The sequence below is a fragment of the Enhydra lutris genome, unplaced genomic scaffold (assembly GCF_002288905.1).
Source record: "Enhydra lutris kenyoni isolate GAN:26980312 unplaced genomic scaffold, ASM228890v2 scaffoldscaffold45, whole genome shotgun sequence".
NCBI lineage: Eukaryota > Metazoa > Chordata > Mammalia > Carnivora > Mustelidae > Enhydra > Enhydra lutris.
Window position 1 is genome coordinate 8,475,151 of NW_019154129.1, and position 22,449 is coordinate 8,497,599.

The window sequence follows — 22,449 nt, forward strand, 5'->3', positions numbered from 1 at the left end:
AAACAACGCCTTCTTTGGCAGAATCTTTCAAGTCACCTCCCCAACCCCAGAGAGTCCAGAATGTATCTATGAAGACCCCCCCCACCCTGTAAGTAGACACACGTAGGTCGTGTATCTCAGGAAGCAGCAGGCTCTAACAAGCACTACGGAATCAAAGGCAATGGGTGAGGTCAATATAGTCACCGTGCCCCTCAAAAAATCATGCTGGGGGCGCCTGGGTGGCTCAGTCGTTAGGCATCTGCCTTCAGCTCAGGTCATGATCCCAGGGCCCTGGGGTCAAGCCCCACATCGGGCCCTCTGCTGGGCAGGAAGCCTGCTTCTCCCTCTCCCAGTCCCCCTGCTTGTGTTCCCTCTCTGGCTATCTCTGTCAAATAAATTAATAAAATCTTACCCAAAAATATCATGCCAAAAAATTAATGATTCACTCATAATACTCTTCCGAAAATTAACTCTGCAGCCCGTGTTCCCAACTAGGTCCCCAGCTCCCTTCACTTCCAAACCCTCCCATGGCATCCTGCACCTTCCCTGCGCTGGGGTTGTCTCCCCCTCTCTCAGGCCTTGGCCACCCCCTTGGACTCACACAAGCAGCAGCCAGCCCCACTTTCACGACTGGAGGGAACCCCTACGGCCCAAAGACACAGTTTGGCAAGTTTAATGTGTTCCAATAGCCTGGGGCGGAGGGGGTGACGGGGGGGGGGGTACGGAAAAAATTCAGAGGGCTGGTTCTTTTATTCTAAAAGTCTGGACTTGATTACATCAAAAAAGTTCATTCAGATGTGATGACCAAAACAAAACTGCAGACAAGCCCCGTAGTTTCTCGGTTTTTTAAAATTATTTATTCATTGAATGATTTAAGGTGTGTACCACTACTCCAGTTGGGTAAAACCACATTGAAGAATTTGACTGCGGGTCTTTAGATTCAGCCAAATGCTTTCCATTAACTTTGCTCTATAAAATACTAAACATTATAATTAAGTTTTTAATGCTTCAGCCATGCTCAGAACACTGCAGTATAAGGATGAGCTCAACCCACTCATGCCAAGTCAGGGTGACGGGGACAGATCTAACGAGCCATGATGTCTAATAAAAGAATCCGAGAATCTAGCTTAAAAGATAAAGGGAGGTTCTGTTGCCCCCAAAGTAAACTGTTAAGTTTTAAGATTCAGCCTATACTGCTCTCAAGAGACAGGGGGGTGGGGGGACGGGGGACGGGACGGAATCAATGTTATTAAAAAAAAAAGTACCACACAATACGCAATCTTCCATGATTTGTTTGCATCTAAAATGGCACAATCAAAGCCTTCAAAAATCTAGCAGTCAGAACTAAGTCTTCCTATGAGAAGAAATCACTTTCCTTTCTACTCCTAGATCTTAGGGTTATCTTGTGCTCAGGGGGGCGCAGGAGAGATCAATGAGACAGAGCAGGCAAACGGGTTACGGTGAGGTTGACAAACAGCATTTGAGATTAAATGCAGTGGAAAAAAGTAACGAGTGCTAAAGTTTTTAAAAAGTTTAATGGAGCCAATAAGGCATATAAATCGTGTTCTGGCAGACATAAGACCTGCTTTCTCTTACCAAAGAAAATGGCACATGTTTTATCAAAATTTGACAATCAAGAGTAAAGGGTACTGAGATTAAGCGTCAGAGCACCAACTAAAACAAAAACAACAAAAAATTTTTTTAAAAATTGTTTTTCAACTCGGAGGGAGGAACTAGAACCAAGGCATAAGGGGGAGGTTTTACAGCTGTTCCTCAATCTCAAAATCCTTTAGGAAGAGGAGTTCCGGCCACTTGTGGGCAACGCTTCACACCACCAAACGCCAATTCCAGAGTCTAAATTGGCGACGACAGAAAAACAAAGGTAACTCCAAATGCGTTTCTGGGCATATTCCAAAGGGAAGCTTAAAAGTATTCATAATACACAGGCTTGTCTGTTTCACGTAAAATGACAGATTGCTGTAATTCTTCCTGCTATTATATTCAAACAAAAACTGATCCACTTTTGCAAAAATTTGGAAACACCGCACTTTCGTTCCTAGTTTTAGTACTGAATTGACTTTTTTTTTTTTTTAAATAAGGGCTAAATCTATAATGAGTACAGAACTTCAGCTCACACATTCCATTCACCTCCCACCCAGTCAATGAATATTATGGTTAACTCAGCAAAGTTTCTTCACAGAAAGATTATTAAATGGCTGAAGGAATTGCAAACTTTAACAAAGTGCTGTGAGTAATTACTGGAAAAAACCCTTACACTGATCTGCAATGGTCTTTTCAGGATAAAAACAGGAAGTTAACTGATACTGGACTACAAGTTTGCAAGGAAACATTTTCACTGTCCTACTTGATATATAATATAATAATATGATAGAATAAATTACAGTACCTGGCAGGCTGACATCAGTTCTTCATCTAAAAAAGACTATCATTCAGTTCAAGATATTAAAAATGAAGAGGAAACAATCAAACATGCTCTAAAACATTGTGGCTACAAGAGGTCTTATAGGGACAGAGGATCTACTCGGAACCTTTATTTAGGTCTACCTAACATCTAGAGAGCCTCCATGCGATTCCATCTCTTCCAGAATGAGATTCCAAACTGCACTTGTTAGGGGAGAGGGACCGGAGACAGCTACTTAAGTTCTGACCACATTATTAGCAGATAAAAGACCTTTATCTTCCACCATTCCAGTGGAAACTGCACACAAAGTAGGGCATTCATGAAAAATGTACTACAGGACATAAGAGACTGGAATACCTACCCTCCCCCACCATCCGTCTCCCTCTCGCTAACACTGAACCCAAAAGGAAGCCCATCCTCCAATTTCATGACCTCTCTACTTCAGGTCCCCCTTGAATGCAGTCTATGTGTTTACATTTACCATAAGGAACAGTACCCTGCATGGGAAGTAGTACTCGTCTTAGAACGGGAGTATTTTAAGCCTACGGGGTCAGTCTGGGGGCAATTTAATAGTATTGCTACTTTTAGAGCGCTAACACACACAAAGTGAATCCGTTAAAGTTCTGTGTATTGATTCAATATTAAGTATTAATTGCATGACCATCATAGCACCTCTTTACATCACACAATCACCAGAATTAGAAACTGCTTGGAAAACGAAAAACAGGGCATAGTCCAATCGTCAGAGGTTGCACACTGTGACTCGAGAGCCCAGGTGCATGACAGAGTGCTGCACAAAAAAAAAAATAATAAAATAAAAAATAATTTTTTAAAAAAATGGAAGCCTGCAGATTTGACGAGGAAGCCAAATCGTGGGTTTGAGATAATTTTAGGAACCTGGCAATACTGTTGAAGCAAAATACTCAACACAGCAGGAAATGGACCAAGGAGTGGGGGGGGAGGGTGGCAGAACATTCTATAACCGAATAAACATCTGATATTTCCTTTCCCTTTGAGAATAAATACAGTTAAGGTCACTTTTAGCCTTGGAACGGATATATGTTTGCCTATGATGATCTTGCTAATGACTACACGATATCTGATGTCCTCTGCTAGGATTATAGTTTTAAGAAAGCCATAGTTACAAGAGGCATCTACTGTAAATACCTAGAACTTCCTTTTATGGCAACCACTATAGAATTCACTTGTCTTAAACAGTGAACAAGGGAAGATGGCCTCATGTTTCCTTTGCAATAATAGTATATGTTGAGGATCAAGTGGCTTTCAAGCAGCATGGTGGGTGTGAAAATGTTTGCAGTTTAGATCATTCTGTTGCGTTTATGGGTTGGTGAGTCTGTAATGACATCGCCACACTGGGCTGAGGTACGCTTTCTAGTTCCACCATTGTCCAAGTGGAGTGCCATTTCTTCTGATATGAAAGTGTTCAAATCGACATCATGGAGTCCATTTCTCCTTCGACTAGCATTCGATCCACTGCTTACATGTGTAGGAGAGCCTGGGGTACTCGAACGCACGCTTATACTAGCCATTGCACCACTAAGACCTAGGAAGAAGAAAAAAGGTTTTAGAGTTGCTCAATTATGGAACCCTCTCGAAAGCAACCCACTTTACGTTCAATGTCTCATAGGGTCAAAGGAGGTCTCCCTGTTTTCTTAAGGGGGTCACCAGGGAGCAGTTACGTTTTCTTCTGGAAAAAACAAACCGCTGGGCTTTTGACGTAGGAGAGGTTTCATTGGTAACACTACCAATATTTACAATATTGATAATTACCAATTACTAGAAGTGTATCAGGTTGCAAGCACCATGCCAGGTGTACACATTTATCACAAAACCCTCCCATCTACTCTACCAGTATGTATGTTACTTGTAGCTTATGGCTGAGGTCAGCAGCTGCTAGCTTTTAAACAGGACCATTTAGTTATGCAGTCACCATCCCCAACAGATCCTTCCAGTGTGTGTATGTGCACACAGGGGAGCAAGCAATCATCTCCAGGCCTGAGTGGGCTTCTTCCAACTATCCCTCCAGATGAGTTGACTTTATAATTTATCATCCAAAACAGTGCACTCTCGAGCCCAAAAAAGGGGTCACTATTAAAAACTATTCTGGGACATCAAGTACAAAGTCAGTCTGCCCTTGGACAAATCAAGCTATATCGTCACCCAAGGTCTGAACTGTATTTGGTAGACACTCCTTTGGACAGCCTAACTTATTACCATATATAATCCCTCAGAGAAGGGAACACAAAGATGGTATTAAAAAATCCTGCTGCTTTCAAGGTTGAATTAAATCCAGAACAGACCCAGCACTCATCGTTGGACACTCATTCCGTAGACTCTTGAATAGCTAAGGAGGCAAACATACGTTCCACTCTGAAATATACAGGATAAACCTGTGACAAGCCTAAGGGAGGCAGGAAACGTTAACCACAGCGTTGAATTTGAAAACTTCACATCACCAACAGTGGCTGTGCCTTATGAACTTCCCTTTGTTATTCCAGCCTCATACAGGGATTTTGTTATTGCTGGACTAAATTTATAGAATAGGATCTAGCATAATCCATGTTCCCAAAGAACAGAACTTAGATTTTAGAATAAGCTTACAGGTTGGCTTGGTAGGGGCCCATTCTTTCTAATTTTATATGCCCTGTAAATGTGATTGAAATTTGAACATTAAGCTGAGAAAAAATTCTCTACTTTCTACCACATCAAATCTATTAATAAACTCCCTTCCACACTATTCTTACGCTGCAGATACTCTGAACGTGCTCAGCCCAGTGGCTTCAACAGTCTCCCTTCATTAGGTTGATCCTATTCTGCAATCCAATTCCCTGCCTGGTACCCAGAAGCCCCCTCACTGTTCTCTCTGTGGAAGATGTGTCCTCCCGCCCCAGTGGTGACCAGAGGAAGGGTGATCACAAGCCCCTCTGTAGCTCCACACCGTTCCAAGGCTGGTGTCTATTTTAAAAACATTTATATAACAAAGGCACTAATCTTGGAGCACTTCCTGTGTTGGGCACTAGGTACTTTTAAATTTCATTCTCCAAATAATCCTACAACAGCTGGATTACCAGTTTTGCAGATGAGAAACCAAGGTTAAAAGGTTAAGCAAGCCACCCAAGGTCACACAGACAGTGAGCAAGAGCAGGGACTCAAACTCAAGCCCCAGCGAAGATTTCCCCTTCACTGTGACACTGCCCCTTCTTAAAGTCAACATTTCAGTAGGAAGTGGCCACAGCGTTTAAGGTCTGGCTTGCCTTAGGCTTCACTGAACAGTTAGTTCCTCCCTTCCTGCCCTCTGCGCTCCGCCTGGAGAGCGGATGTGCGCTGCCAGAGCAAAGGACCTGCGGTTCCTTCCGAGGGTTGGGCCTGCACCTCCCTTCCAACATTTGCTCCTGCCGATGAGGCCCCTAGTTCCTTCGGCAGCTCCTCCCAGCGGAGGCTTCTTTCCTGGTTCTCCTACCTCTCTCTTGCTGGCTCCTCTTCCCTCCTGTTTGAAACTCTCCGCTCCTTCCTGATCTCCAGCCTGCCAGCTCCCTCCTCAGTCAGTGGCCTCTGCAGGCTTCTCTTCTGCCCCTGATAGGCTGAGGTCACCCACAGTGGTGCCCTTGACCCCCCAGCTGACCTAGAGGCATCGTTTTCCACAGAAGCAGGCATTTCTCCTGAGCTCAAGGACCCATCCATATTTCTAACTGCCTGCTAGACATCTCCAGTGTTAACACCAAAAGGGTACTACACTCCCTCCTCAGCCGGTTTATTAAACATAAAGGAAAAGAAGGGAAAGAAACATCCCGGGCTCATCTTAATACAGCGCACTAGGATCCTTGGTCTCTTCCTATCGACAGGGTCATTTCCTATCTAACTAATGCACATGGTGCCTGGCACAAAGCAGTCACTGAATTCTGAAAACAGCAGAGTGCTTCCAAGTCCTGCCCATTTTGAAATCCACTGAAATCCAAAGCTGCTGAGGTTCATTCACCTCTCCAATGCCTGGAAACAAACCCAGGTGGCCCTCTTCTCTTAAATCTTTGCCATCAAGTTTTAAAAAACTCAAATACTCCGAAATTGCTGGCAATTTCTTCCCAGCTCTCCACCAGTTTGAGGGAAGAGCTGTGCTTTCTTTTTTCTAACCTAGCAGCCCATAACAAACTACTAAAAGGTGTCCATGAACTTAGACAATAATCTTTTCCTAGCTGTTTCATAATGCAGGAAGTCCTGAGGTAATTACACTGTAAAATGTGGGTCTTCAGCACGAAACTGGGCTACCTCAATAATTAAACTGAGGATCCCTTTATCATTTGAAACCACCAAAAGAAGTCCAACAATCCCCGCCCTTCCCGTCCCAGAAGCCCTCTTGTTAACATGGCAACATGTTTAACACCTAAGGACAAATACCCAAGGCTCACAGAATACTCCACCAGAAGAGAACAGGCACATCAAGCAAATACTTCTATTTTGTTTCCACTGCTATTCTCCATGAAAAAGAAGAGATATTAAGTTATCAATTTAGTCAATTTGAAAATTCCCCAGTAACTGCTAGAAAATAGCAATCTTTTCTCTGTTGGGTGTACGACTCAGGGCTTAGTTTGGAAGCTGAAGTCAAGTCACAATGGGCCACATTACCTGCTTCCTATCTACTCTCAGCAGTGAAAATTCTTTTCCAATTTTAGCGATCTAAAATCTTTCCCAAAAAGACTTCTCGCAAGTGTCAAAAAAAAAAAAAATTAAGATGAACAACCAAAAAATATATTATTTTAAACAGCCCAAATTTTATTTTATAAACCAATGACAGCTACTGGAAGATGCTTCAGGAAACCTTAGCTAAGCCACATGAACAATCAGGCCTATACAAGTACAGAGTCTGAACATGCTTCAGAACTAAAAAAACTAAGTTGTACGGCCCAAGGGCATACAACTTAATTTCTACCAAAACACACTTTTTCAAAAGGGCTATGGGAATATCAATTGACAAAAGCAGCAGAACAAGTAGTATGATTAGACAGAAAAGTCTCAATTGCTTAATACAAGATTAAACTCAATCAGTTTTAAAGTTTCTGCATCCATTTTAAATGATTAGTGTAGGAGTAGGGGTAAAAAAAAAAAAAGATTAGGATGATTTCATACTTTGAAAAGAAAGCTCCCACTGGAGCTAAAACAAAGGCACAGTCCAGGTTATAGGAATCTAGGTTACATGGTCAATTGTTAAAAGTAGCACATAACTATTATTTTCATACCAAGTTCATGCTTGAGATAGTTAAGAAAATCCTGTTTTCAGAATCAATTACATGTCATTCCAGTTTCCCAGCATGGAGTCAGGTCACAGGCACAGAAAGAGCAAGTGCAGAACCGGTTCACCTCCCTTCCTCCGTCGGCAGCCCGAGGCCTGGGGGCTGCATCTACACTGTCTACTCGCTCCCCAACCTCCTTCGGCCTGTGAGAGCAGAGGGCCAGCCCAGGAGGAGAAAATGCGGCTGTCATTACGGTTGATCCACTTAGCACAGGCTCAGGACCCTGGGCAGATCTGCTCCACCAGTTCTCCCATCTCCAGTATGAAAATGGGGGGTGGGGGAGAGGCCTGAAATCCCCACCATTTGAACAGAGTGATAACTTCCTGACTGGAATACCAGGACACTGGCATTCTTGCATTTCAAATGAATCGCACTATTCAGTAGGTAGCGTTCCCTCTGCAGTGGTGTTCTGAGGTTTTAAAAGCAAGCAAGCACTGTGTGTAAAATGTTGTGTTTTTAAAATGCACCAGGGAAGAAGTTCAAATCATTAAAAAAGGAATTCTACTAAGATTTTAGTAATTTGAAGTAGATACCACTCCCCACCCCAATATGTAAATTGTAATACTGAATTTTTATTGAAGTAAAGCACACTAAATCAAACCAGTTACAAAGATACATGTGTCACACCAAGAAAACATTTTCAGTTATGCTGACAGCCCAACGCTTTCAAATTTTTCAAAGACAGTTTTAATGCCATGGGAAAAATGCTCACGACGTTAAAATGAAAAAGGCAAGATACAGTACCATATATGCAGTATGATCTCAACTATGAAATAGTTTTAATATTTATACATTGAAAAAAAGACTGAAAGAAAATGCACCAAACATTTAACTGTAGTTATCTCTATATAGTGGGATAACAAGATATTGAGATTTTTTTACTTTTCGGAAATTTTCAAACTTTCCAAGAAACTGCTATTTATAAATCAGGAAACTAGTGGAAAAATTAAACTCAAATGTTAAAGTGCTTCGTAACTACCAGTACTACTAGGTGAGTAAACGGAATGAGGCATGGCTACATGGACTCCTTTTCACGTCAATGAAAAAATGTCCAACAAAATTGTACTGCAAGTTCAAAATCAATTTCGTATCACTGACGTTGGTAGCTTTACTTAAGTCCTACCCCAGAAACTTCAGCAGCTAATATCTAATCTTAATATACAGAAAATGCCACTTTTCATCAAAAATGTTAATGCTACGTTAACTGCCTTCATTGTTCTTGTTCTCAAAAGTTGGCTTGAACTAAGGCCATCATTTAGAAATTCCAGTCTGCAGAGGAATTTTAATTAAAGAAGAATCTCTGAAGTAATCAATTTTAAGCAATTAAGTGAGGAGATTGCTTTGGTGCATTAATCTCTTACATCTTAATTTCCACATAAGTTTTTAAAATATTTTACTGTTAAGTAACTATCAATGGTGCTGGTATTCAGGAAGACGCAGACTGCAACAGGCAACTGTCAGCAGGCATCTACGGAGTCCCTACTACTGCGTTCCACACGCTGTACCAGAAGTACAGCAAGAGAAGGAAGGACTTCGAAGACGGATGGATCAAAATACCCTACAGGTCAGTTCCAGTTAGTCCTCTGCAACAGAAAGTTACAAGGAGTTTCGTGTATAGCATGCCAACAGTTTAAAAATACTTAACCTAAACATCTGTGTTAGCTATCAAACATTTATTTCTAAATATTTAGCTCTATGGATGGAAGGGGACAAGAGTGATAGGGAAAGGGGAAGAAACAGAACCAAGCACAAATAAATTCCTCTTAAATGTACTGGATCTCAGGTGTCTAGCAAATTCTATCAAGAAGCCTTGTTCTCACCAAAATCTCCTCTTCGGTATCGCTCTAGTGCACACAGGTCCAAGAATGTTTTCCGACAAATTCACAAAAGCTACAAACACCTGTGTGCTCAGAGAACAAAAACCCTATTGGTTCAGGCTGTCTGGAATCCACAGGTTTCCATAAGCACTAGGAAAAGAATGTTTCAGTTTTATACATTGAGTATGACAAACTAGGAATTTGCTTTACATTTTTTCTAGGTAAAAGTTCCTATCTGACCTTTTATGATTTTCTGAAAAAGCCCTATACCCAGTTCCTCCAGATCCAAGAATCTTTCAAGCTATTTAATGATTTAAGAGACTAAGGATCACCATGTATGTAGCCCAGAGAAGACTTTGTTAGGTAAAAAAGGAGCCAGAAACAGAGTTTATTAAACTCCTAGAGCAATGGTACTGTGCCTCAATGTGACTGCCTGTGTTTATATACTTCAAATGCTCTAACAGAATTCTAACAGGCCAGAAAGCCCTCAAGGATATTATGTAACTCATCTTTGTATCACAGGCCCCTACCCCTAGCCTGTAATCAGCTGTGCTTAGTACTTAGTGTTCAGTAAATGCTGGGCAATGGAGAGGCTACAGAATGACAATACATACTTTATTTTTAAAGGACCACCACTTCCACAGAAAGATCTGAAATGCAGAAATCAGAACTCTTAATACCACATCCACCAAAAAGGGAGGGTTTCAAACCAGAAAAGGGTTCAGATGTCAGACTTCTATACTAAGGAGCTGCTGTCTTAACTGCTTTCTTTGAAACTACAAACTTCGTTTCTTTCCTTTGTTTGAAATTCTCCAGGACTACATTAAAGGCTAGCCTGCCTAAGCCCCTTTCAGTACTTAACACCAGGGAATGGGGCAGCCCACTGCCTTTTTAAAACTCACTAACTGAAACATGAAAGGAACTTAACACTTGGCAAGGTGAGATCCTAAAGCCAAATGCCAATGGCAGCAACTCCCAACAGCGCCTACGGTGACACGGACTGTACATGCCAGGGCCTCGGATATGAATGGATGGAATTTTACAGAAGAGACAACCCAGGCCTAGTAAGGTTGGTCCCTAAAACCTCGGTCAAGAATGTCATCAAAATGACATTTGGAAATAAAAACCAAGTGTTTCTGATCTGTACAGAAGAGTCTGAACCACAGCCAGGAGCCTACAAAGACCATCTATGAGATGACATCAATGAGGCGCCTTGAATAAGAGTGAAGTCTGCCTTGGCATCCACTGCTTCTCCCAGCCTGGTCTCTTTCTTCCCTTCCATGAACGCATGCCCCATTCCTCTCTGGACCCTTTTCACCTAACCCCCTCCCCAATAATGAATAAAACTCAGAACAAGGAAACCAGATTTCAATCTAAGGCTTTCCAGACACAACACTAGCTTGGGTAAGTCAACTGAGAATCTGTCCATCCAGTAGAAAGAGAAAAAGCACCAACTTCACTGGTTTGTATCATGGGGGGGGGGGGATCCTAGCAAGTGACATAGTAATTAACAGTAGATTTTACATTATCCTTCCCCTCTGGAGTGATATGTGCAATTTAGAAGGCCACCCTTACTGAAAGGGGGGGCTCCCCTCCTCAGAAGCTGTCCAAACTCTAGGTCTACTTTTGCACTGAAATCCACCAAGAAGCAAACAGGGTGCTCACAGAACCAAGCAGAAGTCCCCCTTCTCTCAGGGTAAGAAACAGTACAGTGAAAGAGTAGGTAGGTACTTTGCTTAGTTTCTCATTCAATCTAACACCTTACGAAGAGGAGGAGAGTGCCTTGCGAAAGGTAACCATCAGGGTGCCTGGGTGGCTCAGTCCTTAAGCGTCTACCTTCAGCTCAAGTCATGGCTCCAGGGTCCTGGGATGGAGCCCCATATCGGGCTCCCTGCTCAGCAGGATGCCTGTTTCTCCCTCTCCCACTCCCCCTGCTTGTGTTCCCTCTCTCGCTGTGTCTCTATCAAATAAATAAATAAAATCTTAAAAATAAAAAGTTAACCATCTTGCCCAAGGTCATAGTGAGAATGTAGCCTACCTACAAGAAAGCGTAACTATTCTTCCTACTAAAGTGAACCAGAAATACAGGTCATGAACAATTCATCCTCAATCCTACTTAACGAGATTTACTTATGGTGAAAATGCCAAAGACAGAAAATTCAAGTATGGACTAATATCTTTAGAGAAGAAAATTCTTCTTTCCCACCCCACCCCCGGGCCCATGGGGGAGGGACCACAATATAAAAATGTGTAGGAAGCACAATGGTTAAGAGCATGCACTTTGGAGACAGGCAGATCTGGAATATCTATTCTACCACTTATGAAGCCAAATAAGCCCGCTCTCTTCAACAAAACTGCAGTAACTCAAGGCAAGTGAGAATTAAATGACAACCTCCTCAGCAGAATGCGGGCATAAAGTAAACACTAACATAGCTGTAATGGTGCATCATCTTCAAGCCCGGTTCAAAATATCAGTTGTTCTAATTTAAGTAAGGAGTTTCCTTTGTAGCTCTCCTAACATACACACCATTCCTTGTACCCTCACTGCAATCATCCTGGGATCTGTTGCTCCTCAATTCTTCCTAAAGGTTCTCTACCCCCACTGTGTTTTATCCATCCACGTAACAGACCTCTGAACTCTGTTCAACTCAGAATGCACCTATGCCAGTTTCTTCGCCAGATTCTGTTAAAGCCAGGAGCTTTAAGACAAGGCCCTGCCCTCAGGTAGTCCCAGTCTATTGGGAGGGACAGCCAGAGAAGCAAATCCAAACGAGAGAAGACTAAAAGCTCAAGGAAGGCTTCAGAAAGGAGAACTACAAGAAAGCTTAATTTTAGAAGCTTAATTTTAGAAGAGGCGCTTGATCTATCTTTAAGTATAAGCAGGCAGACAGAAAGATCTGGAAAAGGGCATGGAGATATTCCATAGATGAGGCGATATGGCTAAGATATCTGACCCAAGGTCAAGACCCACCCAAGGTCAAGACCCAATCAGAAGGACCTTATAATGCCATGCTGAGTTCTGACTTCAACCTATTAGCCATAAACAAAAGCTGTTTTTCACTGAAGTGACAAGATCAAAAACACTACTCCAGTGGCCCCAGGAAACATGGACAGGCGACTGGGTCATCTCAGGGCCGGGAAGCAAGAGCAGGAAGGAGATTATTCCAGAGCCCAGGGCTCAACTCCTCCAAAGACTCTTCTCTTAACGCACAACCAAGCCACAAAGTAAAATGTCCCTTTCTGCCTCTGGAATTTTTTTTTTTTTTTAAAGATTTTATTTATTTATTTGTCAGAGAGAGAGAGGGAGAGAGAGCGAGCACAGGCAGACAGAATGGCAGGCAGAGGCAGAGGGAGAAGCAGGCTCCCTGCCAAGCAAGGAGCCCGATGTGGGACTCGATCCCAGGACGCTGGGATCATGACCTGAGCCACCCAGGCGTCCCTGGAATATCTTTTTTTTTTTTTTTTTAAGATTTTGTTTATTTATTTGAGAGAGAGAGATCACAAGCAGGCAGAGAGAGAGAGGAGGAAGCAGGCTCCCCACTGAGCAGAGAGCCTGATGTGGGGCTCGATCCCAGTACCCTGGGATCATGACCTGAGCCGAAGGCAGAGGCTTTAACCCACTGAGCTACCCAGGTGCCCCTGCCTCTGGAATATCTTTACACATACCACATCCCTGCCATTAAATTACCCAAGTATGTGTTGGCCTCAACAGACAAGTACTCGTTCTTCATTTATACATTCCCAGAGATAGCAGAGAATCTGCCATGTGTGCATCTGAACGGCTCAATGAGGACAAGACAGGTATTTGCTAACGGGCTGGAACTACTCTATGTGAAAGAGGTCTGCAGGGATGCTGTGGTGTGGACATCCACCAGAGGACAACGGTGCACACACACCAGGCAGTCAGGAATAGGCTAAACTACAAGTACAGGGCCTTGTGGGAGGTGGTTAGGGCTTAAGATCTGGGGAGTGTAGGGGACACCTGGATGGCTCAGTCAGTTAAGCAGCTGCCTTCGAGTCAGGTCATGATCCCACGCTCCTGGGATAGAGTTCCACGATGGGCTCCTTGCTCAGTGGGGAGCCTGCTTCTCCCTCTGCCTGCTCTGCCTGCTGCTCCTCCTCCTTATTTATACTGACAAATAAATAAAATCTTTAAAAAAAAAAAAAAAAAGTCGTGGGGAGTGTAAGCTAAATCAGTGGAAGAGCCTCGGGGGGAGGGGGGGGAATCGAAGCTGAAAGAACATACGAAGAAAAGGAAAAACAAAAGGAAAATTCCACATGAGAAAGAAAGGATGCCTAAGAGGTAGAATCAGAAAGGGAGATGGAGAACCACAAAACAGTCGAGAGGATTTTAGGTCCATCTGAAATTGTCTATTACATTAAAAAAAAGGTAGCAGGTATATTCAGCACCTGGTAACTTTCTGATGTTCTTATTTTAAGACAAGGATTAAAAAGGCAACGACAAAAATCAGTTTATAGCACATGCTTATGTATTCTAGATCTCATGGTACACAGGAAAAAAAGCAACCCATATTGGAGACGAGTGCCAAAATAAAGTGGATTATAGTCTTTAAACCTCAGGAACCAGAAGATTTGACTGTAACTGATAACCACTGATATATGTATGACTGAAACTGCGTTAACTCAAAATTAACTCCTAGGCTGACAAGGTACTAATCAGATCTTACTCATTACCACACCCTCAGTGTCTACAGGAAATAAATGCTCTGTAAGTATCTTACACCTTTGTCATATTTCTTCAAATAAAATGTGTAATTTAGGTGTACGTAGGTGTGTTTGGTACAGGAGAGTACTTAGGAGAGCCAATTAAGAAAAACTATGGGGGTGGGCGCCTGAGTGGCTCAGTCAGTCGGGCGGCTGCCTTCAGCTCAGGTCATGATCTCAGGGTCCTGGGATGGAGCCCCTCATCAGGCTCTCCTGCTTCTCCCTCTGCCTCTGCCTACTTGTGCTCTCTCTGTCAAAATAAATAAATAAAACCTTTAAAAAGAAAAGAAAAGAAAAACTATGGGGGAAAACTGTCCGCTCATAAAGAGGAACAGGATGATATGACCTCCTACACTCGTGTTTGCTGTTTAAAAACTTAGTAAGTATACTTCAATATGCAACTCTTTTCCTAAGTCCCCCTTCCTTGTAGGCCAAAATCTCATGAATTTAGACTCTCCTTCCAATGCAGATCCCTAAAAACTTCAATATGACTTCAACTACATTTCACAGATCTGGCTAAGCAATTATATGCAAAACTAAACTGACAAGAATGTACTCCACTGAAGATGTCTCCAAATACATTTTAGGAGATCTGGACAGCTTTCACTTCAATTTAGACTATCCAATAATTCAGATCACAAGGACACCTGGTTACAAAGTTGGTCATTAATCTGCCTTACAATTTAGTCAACAATGCCCTATCATGAGAAATCATTCAAATCACTTTAAACACTCAAACCAGACTAGCATTCTCCTCAATAGACTGATGTTCTCTAAAACCACTAAGCGCAAAACTTGGGTGTAATTTATGTTTCTGTATACTCTTCCAAGGGGCCGTATTACCTGACCACTACAGGAATTCAGTGTAGGAACCTTAGGACTAGAGTACACAGAGTCTCCAGTATATGGTACTTGAAGTCTATTAAAGGGAAAGGTTATTTTCCTACACAGCTTTATTGTTAAACTTTCTCGAACCTCACAATTTAAATGCAAGTCAAGGTCATGAAGTCTCTTCTTAAAACTACATTGTTTTAGTAAATCCAAAAATTCACAAAATGACAAATTACAAGCTGAATAGTCAAAAAAAAGGCGGGGGGAGGGGGGTGCCGGGGCAAGGGAGACCTGGCACTTTTTACAAGGTATACAACAGCACTAAGATTTTATAACAGCAGTGGCATTTGTGTGTCTTAAAACTATTTTCTCAAGTATAGTATAATACAGAAGAAAGAAACTTAAACGAGAGAGGTATGGAATGAATCATAAATACACCTGATGATAAAATCAGAATGCTTAGAGACAAACACATCCAGCCCTACTGTGTGCGGACAGGCCAGTCACCTGATACTATATACACTTCCAGTCATTTGTTCCAAACTTAATGGTAAAAGAGGTGAACTCTGGAACTGATTAAGAACAGATCGAACTCATTTTTGCCTGAGTTTGAGAAGTTCTAATGGCATGACTATTCCCCTATATTAGAAACAGCCACCAATCCTAAGTACTGCATCCACACATCAGGGACTTTCCTGCAATAAATGTTTTGTGTTTTTAACTTAAACTATCAGGAGGAAAAAACATTTCTTTCCAACCCCATGATCTGAATAGGGTTTTAGGTAAAGAATCAGGGTCCGCCAAAGAGAACAAGAAATCTGTACAAGCCTTAAAGCTTCAAGGATATAAAAACCCTCTGCATTTATATCCCACCCTTTTTAATACCAGGTTACTTAGTTTTAGATGACCTATACTATGGCCCAGAAATGTTCACTTTCAACAGGCCTCCTGACCTCACTCACTAATTACTTCTCTCCTGTAAGTTATGTGCATCACGCATGTTTCCTGTTCAGTTCCAACTAAGTCTCAATACTTCATTGTTCTTTTATTAAACGTATAAATACACTGAATGTCAAGTAAGTACCTCATCCAGGTCTACCTGCAAATCTGTATGAGAGGATCAAACAGCAGCAGCCTTGTTGACTACTCCCCCCAGGCTTCTCTCTCCAGTAATACTTAAAGCCCTTAGCCAAGAAGGCCTTCTTATGGCCTGGGGAGATGGTGATTTATTAAGACTGTCCTGACAGTCCTATCAAAGCAAGGACCTAAGGGACAACAGATGTCAAGGAAAGTCACTTATTCTTACATCTGTCCATTCCCACTTGGGTCATCAGCTCTCATCCTTTTAGGCACACTCAATAACTCAGAGGGTCAAAGGGAATTCCCACAAGAACAGCCCAACAATTACCTGCCTCATTTGCCTGCCACTGACCAGACTCTCATGGCAGTCAGAAATGTACTAGAATCTTAAGACACAAGAACTTCCTCTTTGACTCAGAATAGTAAGAAAACATGTACAACAATAAGTATAAAGCAGTAAGGTCTAATTAACGTTGCAAAAGATTCTGTTATTGTGACACTGATAAGCTCAAACTAGCTTTCTAAAAACATTTTTTAGGACAGGCTAACTAACATTCAAAAATTGCCCACGTTATGTTCTTAGCTTACATTCTACTTAAACATTTCTAGAGCACGTAGTTACTATAATAGACAAAACACAGACAATATATCTGGACCTAAACCTAAATGTGAAAATGGGTCCACAGGCACACTCTTAACCATTTTTCCAAAGAAATATGTTTAAACGGCTTTACCATGCAGAGCTATGGCTTCCCGGAAGGGTTGCAAATCAGTCTCTACAGATGAGCTAGTTTCCGTTGAAGTAGCTCGGTTAGGGGACACTACAGTCAGTCTTGGGGGAGCTCTAGAGTTTCGTGGTGGAGGAACTTTTCCACACAGGAAGCTGATCAAATCTTCTCTACGAATAGTTCTTCTGCGCTTTTTAACCCAAGCCAACACATCCTTATTGCGTCGCTGATAGCCAATCTGAATTCCAATATCAAAACTTCGCTGATGAGTATCCACGCTTTCTGTTAGAGAAAAAAAGAACAAGAAAAAAAGACACATAATGATCAGTAGAGCCAGGATCCATTCTTTTCTAAAACAAAACCACATGACAAGTTAAACAAAATGAGTATCATGAAGTATATGGGGTTCTCAAATCTTAACGGTAATCCATTAAACCAAACTGTATTTCATCCCTGTTTGAAGTGTTACACATGGTTATTTAATCTCAATGGTCAAAATTCAGAGTTAAAACACCATGAAGTCCTACAGCTTCTGCCTTATTCTTTAAAAAACAAATAAAAATTAACTTTTTAAGGTTTATTTAAGTGATCACTACACCCAATATGGGATTTCAACTTACAACCCCGAGATCAAAAGTGGCATGCTCTTCTGACTGAGCCAGCCAGGTGCCCCCCAAAAACATTGATTTTAAATAGAAAGGAGGGCTATTTCTTGTTAGCCGAGTTACCATTTTTAAAATGCTATTCCCTTTAAAATCTTGCTAAGCTTAATCGAATTAAGCTAGCTTGTTTAATAATACTAATGATGGGCAAATGATTAAATGTCTATTAGTACTATATGCTGCTTCACCTGAGAAAAAAGGTAGTAAGAAGACCTGGAGGGGGACACCTAGATGGCTCAGCAGTAGAGCATGCAGCTGTTTACTTTGGGGTCATGAGTTCGAGATTGACACTGGGTGTAAAGACTGCTCAAATTAAAAAAACAAACAAACAAACAAACAAACAACTTTGAAAGTGGTACAAGGGTTCCCCTATTGCAAAAATTGCAAAAAAGGAACAGCTACTGAGCAACTCTAGCAAGGTCAAAGAATATACACAAGACCTAAAATTGTACTCCAGACTCTGTGGTTATTAACCACTAAGCTCTACTCGCCTGCAGAAATGAGAATTCTCACAATTAATCCTAAGGAGGAGCATCACATCATTCAACAGATGACTACATACTACATACACATCACTCAGGCCACCTGCATTTACCATATCATTTTGGGGATGATGCACTCCTACTGATAGGTTCAGCACCAAGAACTGGGAACACACTGAAGGCAGCAGCCAACATTTTAGAAATCAAAAGGAAAAATTAATTCTGACAACTCAACACCAAAAGCAAACAGCACAGTGGAAACAAGTCATTCATTTCCCTTCATATACTTTCTTTGTGCTTCCAGTTGCCAACAGTTTCCCGTAAGTCAATCACTCCTGAAAGACCTGCCTTAAAAATTTCTCAGACTGGCCTCCCAGTCTCCCTGTAAATAAATACTACCCCTGTATATATGGAACCCACATTTTCAGTAAATGATTCCTGACCTACTGGGAAATTTAAGTCACTGCCATTTATTTTTAGTTGAACTGCTAAGCTCACAGAAACTCAAAAGTATACCTTTAATGACATTAAAGACAACGGTTCTATCTATCCCTGGGCCTTTTGTAAGAGCAAGAATTTTTCTGTAGCACAAAGAATCACTCCTCTATTACTTTTCTGGGCCATGATTTTTTTTTAATTCCTTGTCTGAAACATATAACTCAGAAAGGGAAAGGAATAACCAACAGAGTTGTGTTCCAAAAGCACAATAATCCAGTACAGAGGATCCCAAGATGCATGAATTTGCATTATTAAGCAAAAGTGCAGGAGGGCAACACAAGCAGAACTTTATCAGGAGGCCTATTCCTTAGACGATCAGTCCTTATTGCTGAGAACTTTTCCAAACCAAAAAAAATGGAAAACGTTGTCTATGGGAGCACAGTTAAGATTTTTTTTTTTAATTTGAGAGAGAGAGAGAGATCACAAGCAGGCAGAGAGGCAGGCAGGCAGGCAGAGAGGGGGAAGCAGGCTCCCCACTGAGCAGAGAGCCTGATGCAGGGCTTGATCCCAGGACCCTGAGATCATGACCTGAGCCAAAGGCAGAGGCTTAACTCACTGAGCCACCCAGACGCCCCTGGGAGCACTCTTAAAAACAGTGAACTTCGTACAACTTTGAGAACTGGATTATTCTTATTCTGAAGACATAAAAGCACATGTGGAATGAAGTAATTTCTCTACTTTCTCATTACTAGCGTAATGGTCAAATTACAATGTGAACCAATGGCTTCTGATTTATCAGTTCATCATAAACAAAGCAAGCATAAACTCCATTTTAAAACAGTGGCAGCCTGAGTGGCTCAGTCATTAAGCGTGTGCCTTAGGCTTAGATCATGATCCCAGGGTCCTGTGATGGAGCCCCTCATCAGCCTCCCTGCTTAGCAGGAAGCCTGCTTCTCTCTCTCCCATTTCCCCTGCTTGTGTACCCTCTCTCAGTGTGTCTCTCCCTATCAAATAAATAAAATATTAAAAAAATCGGGAGGGGGGGGTAAATAACATTGGGGCACCTGGGTGGCTCAGTCAGTGAGGCCACCTTCTGCCTTCAGCTCAGGTCATGATGTCAGGGTCCCTGCTCAGTGGGGAGTCTACTTCTCCTTTGCCCTCTACCCCTCCCTCCCCCCAACTTGTGCTCTCCATGTCTAATAAATAATTTTTTTAAAAAAAGGTAAATAAGGGGCGCCTGGGTGGCTCAGTGGGTTCAGGCCTCTGCCTTCGGCTCCGGTCATGATCCCAGGGTCCTGGGATCGAGCCCTGCATCGGGCTCTCTGCTCAGCAGGGAGCCTGCTTCCTGCCCCCCTCTCTGCCTGCTTGTAATCTGTCAAATAAATAAATAAATCTTTTTTTAAAAAAAAAGGGTAGGGATGCCTGGGTGGCTCAGTTGGTTGAGCAGCTGCCTTCGGCTCAGGTCATGATCCTGGCGTCCTGGGATCGAGTCCCACATCGGGCTCCTTGCTCGGCGGGGAGCCTGTTTCTCCCTCTGCCTCTGCCTGCCATTCTGTCTGCCTGTGCTCGCTCGCTCTCTCTCCCTCTCTGACAAATAAATAAAATCTAAAACCCCCCCCCCAAAAAAAGGGTAAATAATATTTAAGAGTGTAATATAGCATTTTCCAATCTCTTAAAAGACTTAGATAAAGGCAACCTTAGGAGTAGATAAGCTCAACATGACCTTGGTAAAGCTGTATCTAGAAGAGTGATTTTGAAAGAGCTTGAAGCATTTGAAGAGAAATCAAAACTGTGAGCAAAACCCACAGCACCAGAGAAAGGAGAAATGTGAAGTGCGAACCCTGAAGCAACGAGGATTCAACAAAACTGCCCCACGTGAAAGAACTGTTACCCTCAAACCTGTAAGCGGAAAAGCAGGTTCCAAACAGAATGACCAAGGAAACTGTTTTTCAAGAACCGGATGGAAGGAGGCCCAGAACTGTAAGCAGAGAGGGAAACACTGGAGGTACAGAAGGACTACAAGGAACAGGTCAGAAGCAGGTCTGCGCGGTGTAACGCCAAGACGAAGCGGGCATAGAGACACACAGCTGCCAACCCAGACGACAAAACCTCCTCCCTCCACTGCGTGCAGCCCTGGAGAGCCAAAGGGAGAGGAGAGGCCGCCTGAGGCAGTTATTTAAAGAACTGACAATCCAGGGAAGAAAGTTGCTACATTTTGGTTTGAGGACAAAAGAAGTTCCAAAAAATCAGATCTGCAAGGGCCTGAGGCTTTTTTTTTTTTTAAAGCAGGCTCCACACCCCAAAGTGGGGTTTGAACTCATGACCTGAAATCAAGAGTCACATGGTCTACTGACTGAGCCAGCCAGGCACCCCAAGGGAGGGCCTGATGCTTCAATCACAGATTTGAACAAAGCTGGAAAATGCAATATTCAGTGGTTTACATGAAAGACCGTTATCTAAGTAACCTGTGATGCTCTTTTACTAAAATTTACACAACTTGGGCGCCCCGTGGCTCAGATGGTTAAGCAACTGCCTTCAGCTCAGGTCATGATCCTGGAGTCCCAGATCAGATAGAGTCCCGCATGGGGCTCCCAGCTCCATGGGGAGTCTGCTTCTCCCTCTGACCTTCTCCCCTCTCAGGCTCTCTCTCTCAAATATATAAAATCTTTAAAAAATAAAATTTACGCAACTAAAAAAAATTTATGTGACTGACCAGTCATTTCATCTCAGAAATTCTGAGCAAGTCTCAACATCAGAACCAACCAAGAACAAACTAAGGATCGGGTATTCCACAAACACTGACTTTTACAGATTAGAAAGTACAGAAGAGAAAAGCAGACAGGACATTTAAAGGTCTTCAGGTACCTACTTCGGCACTGCCTGGGCAAGATTTGGTTTTATACCATTCACAGCATATCCTGAAAGCCAAATCAATAACCTTACCACCCCCATTAATCCAATTTCAGTTACTTCCCTATAGAGAAAATCTCATGTTGACACAAAAGCATTTCAAACACAGTCCTTACATTTAGGACTTTAAACAGTTAAGTGGTTGAAAATAAAACCCTCCTATCGAACAGGAGAGATGTGAATGCGTACTGGAGAATCTTGGGCATGACTGTGCTAGATTTTAATGTAATCACAGGCTGATTAAGTGTACAGCAGCACAATAAACACAAACAAGGATGGCTTTCTCAAAGCTCTCTGCCAAAAACTACCCGGAATACATGTGAACCTTGACAAATAGACATCCAAATTCTAGACATGCAGAGCACAGAAACTGTGGGGACAGTCTTATGTCCAAAATTATTTTACTGAACCCTAAGCCATTGTGAAACAGGGCCGTAAGTTTGAAGGTTAGGCAAACCCCAAGGGCATCAAAATGTCAATCTGACCTTTAAGCACAACAGTCCCTTCCCTATTCAGGAAACAAACTGACGCAGACAAGTCACAGTAGATGTCCCATGTTTCTTGTGTTTTTAAAAAACTGTTTTTGCAGGGCACTTGGGTGGCTCAGTCGTTAAGCGTCTGCCTTTGGCTCAGGTCTTGATCCCAGGGTCCTGGGATCGAGCCCCACTCAGGGCTCCCTGCTAGGCAAGAAGTCTGTTTCTCCCTCTCTCAGTCCCTCTGTTTGTGTTCCCTCTCTCACTGTGTCTCTCTCTGTCAAATAAATAAATAAAAACCTTAAAAAAACAAACAAACAAAAAACTGTTTTTGTATAAGCAGCTGAAATGGAATTCCAGATTTTTAGAAGTCTAATCCTCTAACCACTGGCAGGGGACAACAGGCACAGAATCACCTAATTTCTGAGACGGAAACCAAATGTACAGCTTTCTTACGTGATATACAGACAAGATTAATCCAATGTCACTATTTATAGCTTCTGATACAATCCTTTTAAGCTGGCCAGAGCAGACATCCCAATTTCTTAAACAAGGAACTGGAACTGAGAGGCTCAAATGGCCTTGCCCAAAGTTAG

General features: G+C 42.3%; 1 protein-coding gene across 2 annotated transcripts in view; it reads right to left on the bottom strand.

Annotated features, from left to right (window-relative positions):
- Positions 1–813: 813 nt before the first annotated feature.
- LOC111156015 (chromosome unknown C16orf72 homolog) overlaps positions 814–22,449 on the bottom strand; it is a 29,071-nt gene continuing 7,435 nt past the window's right edge. Inside the window, exons 3-4 of one of the 2 annotated variants that reach the window (XM_022516546.1) lie at positions 16,895–17,170; positions 814–3,965 (exon numbers count right to left, since the gene is read on the bottom strand). In XM_022516546.1, the coding sequence (XP_022372254.1) occupies positions 3,721–3,965; positions 16,895–17,170 (521 nt within the window). In that variant the 3' untranslated portion in view covers positions 814–3,720. Of the gene's footprint in view, positions 3,966–7,166; positions 9,291–16,894; positions 17,171–22,449 lie in introns of those variants that run through there. The other variant, XM_022516547.1, reaches the window with a different exon arrangement.